Here is a 15415-nt window from a genome sequence, read left to right on the forward strand (position 1 = left end):
GAGGTTATAAACTTTGTTGTTGGCTCAAAGTTATAGAGAAGTATTTGGGAAAAATTCTACTGGGTAGTAGGTCGTGATTTTTTAACCTTTTGAGATGGGTGTTTTTCACGTAAATATTCTTGTGTTCTTTACTTTCTACATTATTTATTCTGCAACTGTAGAGTAAGGAGTGCATAGAAGAACTAGATCCTTTGATAATCCAGTGCACGCGAAAATTGGGCACCACACAAATCACCCCTTCCTCTCTTGTGTGGTATTGAAGTATATAACATCAATTGGTATGAGAGCAGGTTATCCTTAAAGAGGCTAAAACCTTAGGAAAAGATGAAGATGAGTGCACTACCTGAAAACTATAAAGAGCAATCCAACACTAGGTCACCACTATCCAATGATCCCTACTATTTGGATGACTGATGGATGCTTCAAATATGGTATAAAGAACCACATGATCAAGAAATGTCCTATGTGGAAGTTGATTGGAAAAAGGAGAAATCTAAAAGAAGAAATAGAAAGAAGGAACCTGTTCATGATAAGAAGAAATACAACAAAGGGCTATCCAAAGCAATGGTTGCTACTTGGGAAGACAGTTCAGATGAGGACATTGATGATGATGATGAACAATCCCTTATAGCAATTCAAGAATCTGAAGATGAACCTGATAAAGAATCTGACATAAGTTTTCTGGACCTAACGGATAAAATTAAATTCCTTTCTAAAGATAGACTATCAGAACTGTTGCTAGCTTTAAATGATGAATCTATGAAAATAAATTCTTAAAAAGAACAGCTATCAAAAGAGTGTACCTTATTAAAAGCAGAATGCAAAAGCTTGGAAATAAAAGCTTGTAAACTGAAAAGGAAAATATTTTTTTGAAGAACCAGGTTCATGCACTTGATACAACTGTTTTAGAACTTATATCTGAAAATCTAAAGTTAAAGTTAGGAACAGGAAAGGAAATAGCCAGAGATGAACAACTCAAACTAGAGGATGACTTAAGGAAGGTTAAAGATGAGCTATACAAAAAGGATGAAAAGGTAAGATTTCTAAAAGAGGAGTTGGCAAAGGTAAAAAATGAACTTGATAGAACACGTAATAGAATAGGTCCTACGGTGCACTTTCATGGATACAAGAACACCACAGTAGCAATAGAAAGGGACTTACTTTGGAAACTCTGCACCTAAATGGGATCCCAAAAATAAGTATCTAACACTTCCTGAGAATAAGATTTGTATTCACTGTGGTAACACTGGACACTATAGGAGTGAATATATAGCAAAAGAAAAGGCAAGTCAAAGGAACAGAAATTTTGTTCTAAGAAAAAATAGGCTATCAAGTTGGGCTAAAAAGAATTTGATTTATCCCTTTTCCTTTAGAAAGTGACCCAAACTAAGACTAACCCTTGCTTTTCTTTTGCAGGTCCAAGTGAAAAAGAGCAGCCAAATATGGTACACTGATAGTGGTTGCTCAAAGCACATGACAGGAAGCAAGAACCAGTTCCTTTCACTTGCGGACCTTAAAGGAGGTAATGTTTCCTTTGGAAATGGAAAGAAAGGTGAGATCATTAGAGTTAGGAAGGTTGGAAAATCTGACTCTCACTCAATTGAGAATGTCTACCTTATAGATGGACTGAAATACAACCTGATAAGTGTTTCACAACTGTGTGATAGAGAAAACATGATAGCTTTCACCTTTACAAAATACTTTGTGATAAATCTTACCACTAACAAAATAGTTTTGCAGGGAAAAAGAGTGAATAACATATATGTGGTTGATCTGTCCACGCTTTCAGATAATGAACTCACTTGCTTAAGTGTGTTGGACAGTGATCTCCTCCTTTGGCATAAGAGACTTGGACATGCAAGTCTGAGTCAACTCAACAAACTAGTCTCTAAGGACTTGGTGATAGGGCGACCTAACATTAAGTTAAAGGAAGATAATGTTTGTGAGGCTTGTGCAAGGGGGAAGCAAGTAAGATCCTCTTTCAAAAGTAAGAAAATGGTGAGTACTACTAGGACAATAGAACTGGTCCGTATGGATCCATGTGGACCATGAGGACAATGAGCAGAGGTGGTAAGATATATGTTATGGTGCTGGTTGATGATTATTCTAGGTTTACTTGGACACTGTTTTTAACATATAAAGATGAAGCGTTTGACATGTGCACTTCATTTGTTAGAGGAACTCAGAAACAACTAGGTAATCAACTTGCATCAATTAGGTCTGATCATGGTATTGACTTTGAGAATGCTAAATTTTTTGAATTTTGTGATGAACATGGCATATATCATAATTCTTCTACTCCGAGAACTCTACAACAAAATGGAGTAGTTGAAAGAAAGAATAGGACTTTCGAGAAAATGGCTAGGATCATGTTACTTGCTAGTAAATTGCCTCATAGCTTCTGGGTAGAAGCTATGACCACTGCATGCTACATCATAAATAGGTGCATGACTAGACCTCTTGTTGAAAAGATTCCCTATGAGTTACTTAAAGGGAGAAAGCCAAATATATCTCATCTTAACGTATTTGGATGCAAGTTCTATGTGCACAATAATGAAAAAGACTCCATGGGTAAGTTTGATCCCAGAAGTGATGAGGGAGTATTCTTCAAATAGTAAATCTTATAAGATATACAATACAAGAATTATGTGTGTAGAAGATAGTGTAAATTCTGTTTTTGATGAAACAAACATTCTTTATGAGAGGCAAGAACAACTTGATGAAGATATTGGAATGACAGGAGATTCAAATGATGAAACCACGGTCCAATTTGAAGCTGCATCACAGGAAGGAACAGGTGATAGAATAGGTCTTTCCACCCAGGTCAACCTGACAGGGGGAACTGACCAAAGAGGAACTGATCCTCAAATCTCAAGGGAACCTGTCCATGAACCTACTCCTCAGCAACAAAACACTGAAGGAACATTTAGAGAAAATCAGTTGGTTGTGAAGCCTTACAAGTATCAAAGTTCTCATCCCATTGGGAACATAATCACTGATCCAGCCTCTGGAATCAAAACCAGATCCTCTTTAAAGAATCTCTGTACTTTTGATGCATTTTTATATCTTATTTGAACCTAAAAAGGTTTCTAAGGCTTTTCAGGACGCAAATTGGGTGAATGCAATGCAAGATGAACTCAACCAATTTGAGGGAAGTCAAGTTTGGTATCTAGTACCAAGACCCAAGGATAGAACAATGATTGACACTAAATGGGTCTTCAGAAATAAACTTGATGAAGATGGAACAGTTATAAGGAATAAGGCAAGATTGGTAGTTCAAAGATATAGTCAAGAGGAGGGAATAGACTATGGTAAGACTTTTGCTTTAGTTGCTATATTGGAAGAAATTAGACTCCTTATAGCCTTTGCTGCTTACATGGAATTCACTTTCAGTTAGATGGATTTCAGAATTCCTTCCTTGTCGGACCATCAAAAACGACCTAAGGAACAATTGTATGGGCCTGATTCCCAGATTTGTGTATGTTATAGCCCACGCCTTCTGTATAGGCCCGGGCTACCAGAACCAAATCGTCTAAAATTATATCGGACTAAGGAACAATAGTCACCGCCTCGCCATGAACATTCCTCGTTTTTTGACGTTTTAAGGCCACAAAATTGGAATTCTACCCGATTCTAGGATTTTCGTGTGCTATAGCCCACACCTTTAGCATGGGCACGGGCCAGAGGACCCGGATCACCAAAACTTTTGCCGTACCATCAAAACTGACCTAAGGAACAATAGTCACCACCTAGATATGACCATTCCTCGCATTTTGGTATTTTGAGGCCTTAAAACTAGAATTCCACCTGATTCCTTGATTTTCATGTGCTATAGCTCACGCGTTCTGCATAGGCCTGAGCCGCTTAAAATTTTACCGGACCATCAAAAATGACCTAAGGAACAATATTCACCGCCTCTCCACGACCATTCCACGTTGTTTTTTTGGCTTTTAGGGCCATAAAATTGGAATTACACCCGGTTCACAAATTTTCATGTGCTATAGCTCATGCCTTTTGCATGGGCCCATGCAGCCAGAGCCGTATCGCCTAAAATTTAGTCGGACCATAAAGAATGATCTAAGGAAAAATAGTCACCGCCTCTCCATGACCATTCCTTATTTGTTGGCGTTTTAGGGCCATCTAACCGGAATTTTGCTCGATTCCCAAAATTTCGTACGCTATAGCCCATGCCTTTTGCATGGGTCCATGTCGCCGGACCCGGATCGCCTAAAATAATTTCGGACCATCAAAAATGACCTAAGAAAAAATAGCCATCGCCTCACCATGACCATTTCTCGGTTTTGGATGTTTTAGGCCCAATAAACTAGAATTCCGCCTGATTCCCAGATTTTTGTGTGCTATAGCCCACGTTTCTGCACAGGCACGGTCCAGAGGACTCGGATCGCCAAAATTTTGCGGACCATCAAGACCAACCTAAGGAACAATAGTCATCGCCTATCCACGACCGTTCCTCGTGTTTTGGTATTTTTGGGCCTTAAAAGTAGAATTTTGCCCGATTCCCAGATTTTCGTGTGCTATAGCCTAAAAATGGCCTAAGTAACAATAGCCAAAGTCTCGCCATGACATTTTCTCATTTTTTGGCGTTTCAGGGCCATAAAATTAGAATTTTGCCCAATTCCCAGATTTTCGTGTGCTATAGCCCACGCCTTATGAATGAGCCCGGGCCACCGGAACCGGACTGCCTAAAATATTTTTGGACCATCAAAAATGATCTAAGGAACAATAGTCACCACCTCGCCATGACCGTTCCACATTTTGTGGCATTTTGGGGCCATAAAATCGGAATTCTGTCTGATTCCTAATTTTTCGTGTGTTGTAGCTCACGCCTTCTGTATGGGCCCAGGCCGTCGGACCCAGATCGCTTAAAAATTTGTCGGACCATAAAAAATTACCTAAGGAACAATAGTCACCGCCTTGCCATGACCGTTCCTCGTTGTTTTGGCGTTTTAGGGCCATAAAATTGGAATTTTGCCTGATTCACAAATTTTCATGTGCTATAGCCCATGCCTTTTGTAAGGGCCTGTGCTGCCAGACCCAGATCCCCTAAAAATTTTCCGGACCATAAAAAATAACCTATGGAACAATAGTCACAGCCTCTCCTTGACCGTTCCTCGTTATTTAGCGTTTTAGTGCCATAAAACTGGAATTCCGCCTGATTTCCAGGTTTTTGTGTGCTATATCCCACGCCTTCTGCATGGGCACGGGCTAGAGGACCCGGATCGCCTAAAAAGCTTTTCGGACCATCTAAAATGACCTAAGAAACAATAGTTACTACTTCACCATGACCGTTCCTCATTTATTAACGTTTTAGGGCCACAAAACTGGAATAATGCCTGATTCTCAGATTTTCGTGAGCTATAGCCCACAACTTTTGCATGGGCCCGGGCTTCCTGACCCGAATCGCCTAAAATTTTGTCGGACCATAATAAAAGACCTAAGGAACAATAGCCACTGCCTCACTATGACTGTTTCTCGTTTTTTGGCATTTTAGGAACATCAAACTGGAATTTTACCCAATTAACAGATTTTCGTGTGCTATAGCACATGCCTTCTATATGGTTCCCGCCCACCAGAACCGGATAGCCTAAAATTTTATTGTACTATCAAAAATGACCTAAGAAACAATAGTCACCGCCTTGCTATAACCGTTCCTCATTTTTTGATGTTTTAGGGCCATAAAATTGGTATTCCGCCCGATATCCCAAGTTTTCGTGTGCTATAGCCCACGCGTTCTGCATGGGCCTGGGTTGCTGGACCCAGATCGCCTAAAAGTTTACATAAAAATGATTTAAGGAACAATAGCCACTGCCTAGCCATGACCGTTCCTCGTTTTGTGGCATTCTAGGGCCATAATACTGGAATTCCCCCCCCCCAATTCCCAAATTTTCTTGTGATATAGCCGATGAATTCTGCATGGACCGGGGCCGCTAGACCTGGGTCACCTAAAATTTGCCGAACCATAAAAAAGTGACCTTAGGAACAATAGTCACCATCTCTCTATGACCGTTCCTTATTTGTTTTTGCATTTTAGGGCCATAAAATTGGAATTCTAACCGATTCCCAGATTTTCGTGTGCTATATAGCTCACACCTTTTGTAAGGGCCTGGGCCGCTGGACCTAGATCGCCTAGAATTTTGTCGGACCAACTAAAACGACCTAAGAAATAATAGTCACTACCTCATCATGACCGTTCCTCATATTTTGGCATTTTAGGGCCATCAAACTGGAAGTTTGCCCAATTTCCAGATTGTCATGTGCTATAGACACCGCCTTCTGTATGGGCCCGGGCCACAGGAACTAGATCACCTAAACTTTTACCGAACTATAATAAACGACCTAAAGAACAATAGTCACCGCCTCACCATGACCGTTCCTCATTTTTTGACGTTTTAGGGCCATAAAACTTGAATTCCGCCTGATTTCCAGATTTTCGTGTGATATAACTCACGCCTTTTGTATGAGCCCGGGCCACCGGAACCGGATCACCTAATATATTTTTGGACCATCAAAAAATATCTAAGGAAAAATAGTCACCATCTCGCCATGACCGTTCCACATATTTTTGGCATTTTAGGGCCATAAAACTGGAATTATGTCTGATTCCCAGATTTTTACGTGTTATAGCTCATGCCTTCTGTATGGGCCCGGGCCGCCGGACCCAGATCGCTTAAAACTTTTCTGGACCATCAAAAACGACCTAATGAACAATAGTAACCACCTCTCCATGACCGGTCCTCGTGTTTTTGGTGTTTTAGGGCCATAAAATTGGAATTTTCCCTGATTCACAAATTTTTGTGTGCTATAGCCCGTACCTTTTGCATGGGCCTGTGCCACCAGACCCGAATTGTCTAAAATTTTGACGAACCATAAATCACGACCTATGGAACAATAGTCATAGCCTCACCATGACCGTTCCTTGTTATTTGGCATTTTAGTGCCATAAAAGTGGAATTCCGCCATATTCCCAGGTGTTTGTGTGCTATAGCCCATGCCTTCTGTATGGGCACGAGCCAGATGACCCGGATCGCCTAAAATTTTGTCGTAAACATCTAAAACGATCTAAGAAACAATAGTTACTGCTTCGCCATGACCGTTCTTCATTTATTGTCAATTTAGGGCCATAAAACTGGAATTCTACCCTATTCTCACATTTTCGTGAGCTATAGCCCACGCCTTTTCCATGGGCCTGGGACGCGGACCCGGATCGACTAAAATATTGCTGAACCATCAAAAATGACCTAAGGAAAAATAGTCACCGCCTCGCCACGACCGTTCCTCATTTTTTGGCATTCTAGGGCCATAAAATTGGAATTCTGCCCCATTCCCATATTTTTTTGTGATATAGCCCATGACTTCTGCATGGACCTGGGCCGCCAGACCTGGGCCGCCAAAAATTTGCCGGACCATAAAAAAGTGACCTTAGGAACAATAGTCACTGCCTCGCCATGACCGTTCCTTATTTGTTTTTGCGTTTTAGGGCCATAAAATTGAAATTCTGCCTGATTTCCAGATTTTCGTGTACGATCTAAGAAACAATAGTTACTGCTTCGCCATGACCGTTCCTCATTTATTGGCATTTTAGGTCCATAAAACTGGAATTCTGCATGATTCTCACATTTTCGTAAGCTATAGCCCATGGCTTCTGCATGGGCCCGGGCCGCCAGACCCGTATCGCCTACACTTTTTTCAGACCATCTAAAATTATCTAAGAAACAATAGTTATGCTTCGCCATGACCGTTCCTCATTTTTTGGCGTTTTATGGCTGTAAAACTAGAATTTCGCCCGATTTCTAAAGTTTTGTGTGCCATAGTCCACGCCTTTTGCATGGGCCTGGGATGTGGACCCATATCGATTAAAATATTGCTGAACCATCAAAAATGACCTAAGGAAAAATAGTCACCGCCTCGTCAAAGAAGTAGAGAATTTTGAAAATAAACCAAGGTCTAATTTGGAGGAAACTGAAGCCGTTAACTTAGGGGATTCCGAAATAGTCAAGAAAACTCGTATAAACATTCATTTATGACCATCAGAGAAAGAAGAGTATATCATATTCCTAAAGGAGTATGAGGACATCTTTGCATGGACCTACGACGATATGATCGATTTAAGCACATCCATAGTAGCTCACAAGCTACCCATCAATCCTATGTGTGCACCAGTAAAGCGGAAGCTCAGAAAGTTCTTGCCAAATATGAGTTTGAAGATAAAAGAGGAAGTCACCGAGCAAATCAAAACTAAGGTTCTCCGAGTGGTCGAATACCTGACCTGGTTAGCCAACATTGTGCCAGTTCCAAAGAAAGATGGAAAGGATAAAGTATGCGTCGATTACTGAGATCTAAACAGAGCAAGTTCTAAGGATGATTTCCCGCTGCCTAACATACACAAACTGATTAACAACTGCGCTAAGCATGAACTCCAATCCTTTGTAGATTGCTTCGTAGGATACCACCAGATTTGGATGGATGAAGAGGATGTCGAAAAGACCGCCTTTATAACACTATAGGGAATATATTGCTATAAAATGATGCCGTTTGGGTTGAAGAATGTTGGGGCCACCTACATGAGGGCCATGACGACTATCTTCTATGACATAATACACAAGAAAATAGAGGTGTACGTGGACGATGTTATCATCAAATCTAAAAGGAGATCAGATCACATAGCAGATCTAAAGAAATTTTTCGATCGGCTTCAAAAATACAACTTGAAGTTGAACCCTGCAAAATGTGTCTTCGGAGTCCCTAGTTGAAAATTATTAGGTTTTATCGTCAGTCGCCGAGGTATCGAGTTAGACCCGTCAAATATCAAAGCTATCCAGGACTTGCCACCGCCAAAAGAATAAAAATGATGTGATGAGTTTTCTAGGGTGCATCAATTATATCAGCCATTTCATAGCACAATCGACGGTGATTTGTGAGCCAATCTTCAGAATGCTGAGGAAAGATGTTGCAACAAGCTGGACTGAAGAATTCCTGAAAGCCTTAGACAAAATCAAAGAGTATTTATCCAAACCACACGTGTTGGTCCCACCAGAACCAGGAAGACCCCTGCTGCTTTATCTATCTGTGTTCGACGGGGCCTTTGATTGTGTTCTAGGATAACATGATAAAACCGGAAAGATGGAGCAGATGATATATTAGCTGAGCAAGAAGTTCACGCCTTATAAAGCACGATATTCTTTATTGGAACGCACCTGCTGTGCTCTGATATGGATAGCCCAGAAGTTGAGGCATTATTTCTGTGCGTATACTACATATCTCATATCGAGGATGGATCCGCTAAAATACATCTTTCAGAAACCCATGCCTACGGGAAAACTAGCAAAGTGGAAGATATTGCTAAGTGAGTTTGATATCATCTATGTAACCCAGAAGGCAGTCAAAGGGCAAGCATTAGCCGATCACTTGGCAGAAAATCCCGTAGACGGAGAATACAAACCATTGAAAACATATTTTCCCGACGAGGAGGTATCATTTGTGGGAGAAGAAATTACCGAGGCGTACGATGGTTGGAGGATGTTCTTCGATGGAGCAGCGAACTTCAAAGGAGTGGGTATCGAAGTTTTCTTAGTGTCAGAAATCGGTCAACATTATCCGGTATCCGCAAAACTCAAGTTTTCATCCACCAACAATATGGCAGAATATAAGGCCTGCATCCTGGGGCTCAGGCTAGCCATTTACATGAACGTTTAGGAGTTGCTGGTAATCAAAGATTCAGATCTATTGATGCACCAAGTTCTAGGAGAATGGGCTACGGAGAATACCAAAATATTGCCATACTTGCATTGTGTACAAGAGTTGATCAAGAGATTCACAAAGATAGAGTTCAAGCATGTTCCAAGGATTCAGAATGAGTTTGCAAATACATTAGCCACTTTAGACTCCATGATACAACACCCAGACAAGAATTTCATCAAACCTATCCCAATAGGAATTCATAAGCATCCATCTTATTGTGCTCATATTGAGGAAGCGAATAATGGAAACCCGTGGTTCCATGACATCAAGGAATACTTGGAAAGGGGAGAATATCCAGAGCACACTACACACACTCAGAAGAGACGCTTCGAAGATTGACCAACTATTTCTTTCAAAGCTGGGGAATTCTGTATAGAAGGATTCCTAACTTGGGATTGTTGATGCATCGATGCCAAGAAGGCATCAAGATTGCTCGAGGAAATACATACCGGAACTTGCATACCCCACATGAATGGTTTCGTTCTGTCCAAGAAGATATTAAGAGTAGGATATTTCTGGATGACTATGGAAACAGACTGCATCAAATATGTTCAAAAGTGTCACCAATGCCAGATACATCCTGATATAATACGAGTGCCACCCAACGAACTCAATACAACGAGTTCGCCCTCACCCTTCTCTGCTTGGGGTATGGATGTCATCAGACCAATTGAACCTGCTTCTTCAAACAAACATAGGTTCATTCTGGTGGCTATAGATTACTTCACAAAATGGGTTGAAGCCGCATCCTATAAGGTTGTAACTAAGAAGGTGGTAGCAGATTTTGTTCGGGACCACATCATTTGTCGATTTGGATTACCTGAGTCAATCATTACTGACAATGCCACCAATCTCAATAGTGAGTTGATGAAATCCATGTGTGACGCATTCAAGATCAAGCATCAGACCTCTACAACATACAAGCTGCAAATTAATGGAGTCGTAGAAACTGCTAACAAGAACATCAAGAAAATATTGAGGAAAATGGTAGACAATTACAAACAATGGCACGAGAAGCTACTTTTTTCTTTGCTCGGGTATCGCACCATAATTCGTACATCCATTGGGGCAACCCCTATCTACTGGTTTACGGTACTGAAGCCATTATTCCCGCCGAAGTAGAAATCCCTTCATTAAGAATCATACAGGAAGCTGATCTCAGTGACGCAGAATGTGTATAGAGCCGGTATGAACAACTAGCTCTCATTGATGGAAAAAGAATGAACGCAGTATGTTACGTTCAACTCTACCAGAATAGAATGGCAAGAGCTTTCAACAAAAAGGTTAGGTCAAGGCAATTCACACCGGGGCAATTGGTACTAAAATGGATCTTCCCACATCAGGATGAAGCAAAGGGGAAATTATCACCCAACTGGCAAGGCCCTTACATGGTTCACCGAGTATTAACAGAGGAGCAATTATACTCGCAAAAATGGACGGAGAGATCTGACCAAAGCCCATCAATTCGGACGCAGTCAAGAGTTAATATGTTTAAGATTATGTTTGCACTTTTTATTTAATGTAATTGAACTATGCTTGACCTGATTCCCGTTTAAGAGAGGATACGTAGACAGCCCTGTGGGTTTGGTCACATCATAATAAAATTATCATGCCCCTAACCTGGGGGCAAGACCGGCACCCAGTGCCTCACCTATTCTTGCGTACCAACTTGCGACTAAGGGAATCCGAACATATAATGTCATACTTTGGCCATAGGAAACATTGCAAGACAATTTGTGAAGAAAAATATAAAACTGAATGGAAACCAACGCTAACTAAACATCAATAAAAAGCTGGGCCGGCAAGGCCGTTATAACTACTACAGCTGACAAACCAACAAAATATACATACAAGTCCTACAAGCCCAACATATTGCATTAACTGATAGGTTATGTCTACAAGCCTCTACTGATGGATGTACCGTGATCGGAATAGGGCCCCAACCTACCCATAATCTATATACATATATACACAAGATGTACACAAAACATCTAGACCCGGTAACTCCGAAGGACGTGGAGCTTACCGATAAAGCTGAACTCGGGCAACACCTACTGAGGAGGTCTACCCGCCTGTCTATCTAAACCTGCACGCATGAAATGCAACATCACCAAAACAAGCGACGATAGTACAAAATAATGTACCGAGTATGCAAGGCAATAAAATAACTGAAAGCTGAAACTGAACTGATAATATAATAACTGAAAGTAACTGGGAGTCAAAGATGATTTGGAGATATACATATCTGCTAATACTGACTCAACTCTCTCAATATAGTAAGTAAAATAAGCGTCCGACCCTATAAGGCTCGAAACATGTAACTGCTCCGCGGTAATAGGGTCGCTCATAGGCGCTCGGCCATACTAGCATCTGTATCTCGGCCATTCTAGGCTCGTTCACAGGTGCTCGGCCATAGTAGGCTCAGTATATAACTTACCATCTGATCAGAGGTTGCCCAATAGGGGCCTACCCACCGATTATAGCTCGATGTTGGTGAAAATACTGTAATACTGTATATATATATAGACCCTCTGCTCTCTTGACTGGAAGAATACAATACTCAATTGAATATGACATCCCGATAAGGGAAAATACTATAACTTATGAGACCAGGATAATGTATATAAATTTGGGAGTATGAACTTCTCTTTATGCCAAAGTGAAAGAAGGGCTTAACCTTAACATACATGGAGAGGGAAATATCCGCATGATATTCTTGAGAAGGATTGCACCGTACTTGTTGCCCCCCGTTTTCTCGCGAAATCGGGCTTCGACATGTGATAAATCTTTTAAGGAGATATTAAAAGAGGAGAGTCACCATCTAATGAATTTTAAGGTGTGTTAGGGCACCTATTTGCAAATAACTCTATTTTAACTAGTAAACGCCACCAAAGATCGGGTAAGGGCTCAAGTTACCTCAAAGAGAAGGTATTAGGCACTCCTCGAGGTCCACAACTGTTGGTCCCGACCGAACTTAAATTATATTGATTAGTCTATGTGATGAAGTAAGCAAAGAGAGTACAAAATCTAAGAATTTTATTACAAAGAGATCTTGAATAGGGAGGTTCAACTATTTTTCCATTCTAATAGAAAAGAAACAAAAAAAGGGGGGGGGGAGGGGGGAGGGGTCCTATGTTTTTTATCCTAAAGGATCACCCCGTGCAACATAAATAATATTTTATAACTCCCTTGAGATAAGGTGTTACTCATATTATCCAGCGGGCACAAACTATTATCTCCTGCTACCCGATTACTATGTTAAATTTGTTTGCCTAAGAGCGCTCTAATGCAATTCTAAGTCGTACCCTACGCGTGCACTGCCAGTCCATACCTATGGTCCAGGAGGTTTTGGACCTCTATTTGGATGGTTCTAGACCTTATATAGGCTGCTCAAAAATGCAAAACTAGGCGACAAACAAAACACATATTGGACTCCAAATATGGCAGTTATGGGCTCAAGTTAGCCTCCACATTTAAGCAACAAATGCATGCTAAACAGGTTTTCATGTTAGGCTATTTCAGAATTAAGAACCTTAAGCCCTATAGACATGATTTCTATGTGACTATGCATTAAAACATACAGCAGGTTTCAAAGGCTAGGCGTTGCTTATCTCCAAATTATACGATTGTTGCATGCTGATTTGAGATTGCAGATTTCGATATATTTAACCTATAGATGCTGTGTCTAGATGTGAATCAATAAGTGACAATGAAATTTATTGGAGGAAGCCCAGAATTACTCATGATTTCTAACAATAGCTTACGTGAAACAATGTTTGAGTGATTTAACATTAATAAATTATGGCGAGTAATTATATCCTATAGGCAGGATCTCTAGCGTTCAGCACATATAGCTGATTTTATCGTCATACCTTAATCCTATAGGCATATTTTCTAGGTGATAGTGGCAAACGAAATAGTCAGAATACTATAGGCATGGCTTCTAGTGAATGTTGTTGCGAATTGAAATCAATGACATTTATTCCTATAGGCGGGTTTTCTAGTAGCACGTAGCAGTAAGCATAATTGCAACACTTTGAATTCATGTTTGCTAGCAGACTGTGTGTATGTGTGTGTTTCTGCTAATGGCATAATTTCTATAGTGCACATAGTGATGGAATATCATATATATAATAAGTAAATCATTGAGTCATATAGGCATATTATCTACCCATTTGGTATGCAAATATTAGAAATCTACCCATTCCCCACTTTAATAACACCCCAATCATTTATACCAAGTTATTAGAGGCCAATTAATGAGTAAGATATATATGTTATACAAATAATGACAATAAGCCCACAACATGCCCAAATGAAATACCCAGCACTTTCTGGGCCTTCAGCAATTCTCACACATCATACCCAGACTTCTAACAAGGAGCCGTATTTATCAACACAACCCCAGAATCCATAGACGAGCCCAAAGTTAATTCATATAATCATATTTCCAAGCATTGCATCATTTAAACCAACCAACTTAGATGTACAGCAGATAATAGGAAGAAAGGGGTTGGATGAGGGTAGTTTAAGTTTCAGGGAATGACTAAGGACCCAAATCCTAGTGTGACAAAGTTCACAAGGGCCTCAAATGGACCCCGAGCAATGCTCACACTAGGAGGTCAGCAGTAAAGCCTAGGTAGCCTTGGCTTTTAGCCGGCTAAGAAGAAGAAGTTCAGAATAGCATAAGTGGCAAATGAGGAGAATGGACAATAGTTGAGGGACAGAATTGGGGGTACAGTTATAACCTAAAGTAGACATAGCCAAGTTGAGCATACAGAACAACTAATCAAGAAGGCCAGTAGGTTCAGCAGGATTTCCATATATAGCAAAATATCACATAGACAACCACATATGTACATATGCATGATACTAAACAGTTGAGACCTAAAAGGTCCAAATTAAGTTAAGTATGCATCCTAGTATCATAAGATAGACATATTAATCCTCATCAGGAAACAGGACTGCATTGAGACATGATAGGGAGCACACATTATGACAAAACCACATGTGGGAAGGGTTAGGGGAGAAATAAGTTTGCAGTCACAGATGCACAATACAAACAAGTTAAAACCTAAGGGATTATGCTAAACATACATCCCAGTGTCATGCTAATCAGTATATAGACATAATGGGGGATGCACATTATGACAAGCCAAATAATCACTGAAAGAACAGGATATCAGATGAACCATAGACATGCTAGGGAACATACTAGCACAGAAGCAAGATCATAGAGAATGGTCTTAATACAAATTGAAACATATTGTACATGCAAGGCAAACATTGCAGAGATTCAGAGAAGTGTGAGATAGTAAGTTCATACCAAATAGCACATGTAGGGATTATGGGATTGATACAATAGACTAATTAACTATAAAAGATCTAAGTTATGCCATAAAACAAAATGGTTCAAACATGGTAGGGAAAACAAGTTGAGGTAACTGTTAAGATCTCAGTCAACCATTAATGGGTATGGGGATCATGCTGAGTGACACAATAGCAGGGGAACATTTCATAATTAAAACAGGAAGTTCTAGCACAAGTGTGAAGCATTCATTATAGAGATTAAAGACAAAGCAAATAAGCATATTTTAGGGAACATTCAGGCACCAATACACTGGATAACTGAACTTAAGAGGGTCAGATTATCCAA

General features: G+C 40.3%; 2 protein-coding genes across 2 annotated transcripts; both read left to right on the forward strand.

Moving 5' to 3' along the window:
* Positions 1-456: 456 nt before the first annotated feature.
* Positions 457-2052, forward strand: LOC138899279 (uncharacterized). Its single transcript, XM_070185428.1, has 4 exons — positions 457-676; positions 910-1064; positions 1417-1459; positions 1520-2052. The coding sequence occupies exons 1-4, from the start codon at positions 457-459 to the stop codon at positions 2050-2052; spliced, it is 951 nt and encodes a 316-aa protein (XP_070041529.1).
* Positions 2053-9291: 7239 nt separating this feature from the next.
* Positions 9292-10098, forward strand: LOC138899280 (uncharacterized). Its single transcript, XM_070185429.1, has 2 exons — positions 9292-9618; positions 9715-10098. Exons 1-2 carry the CDS (start codon positions 9292-9294, stop codon positions 10096-10098), a joined length of 711 nt encoding a protein of 236 aa, XP_070041530.1.
* The last annotated feature ends 5317 nt before the right edge of the window (positions 10099-15415 follow it).

This window comes from Nicotiana tomentosiformis, chromosome 9 (assembly GCF_000390325.3).
Source record: "Nicotiana tomentosiformis chromosome 9, ASM39032v3, whole genome shotgun sequence".
Lineage (NCBI taxonomy): Eukaryota > Viridiplantae > Streptophyta > Magnoliopsida > Solanales > Solanaceae > Nicotiana > Nicotiana tomentosiformis.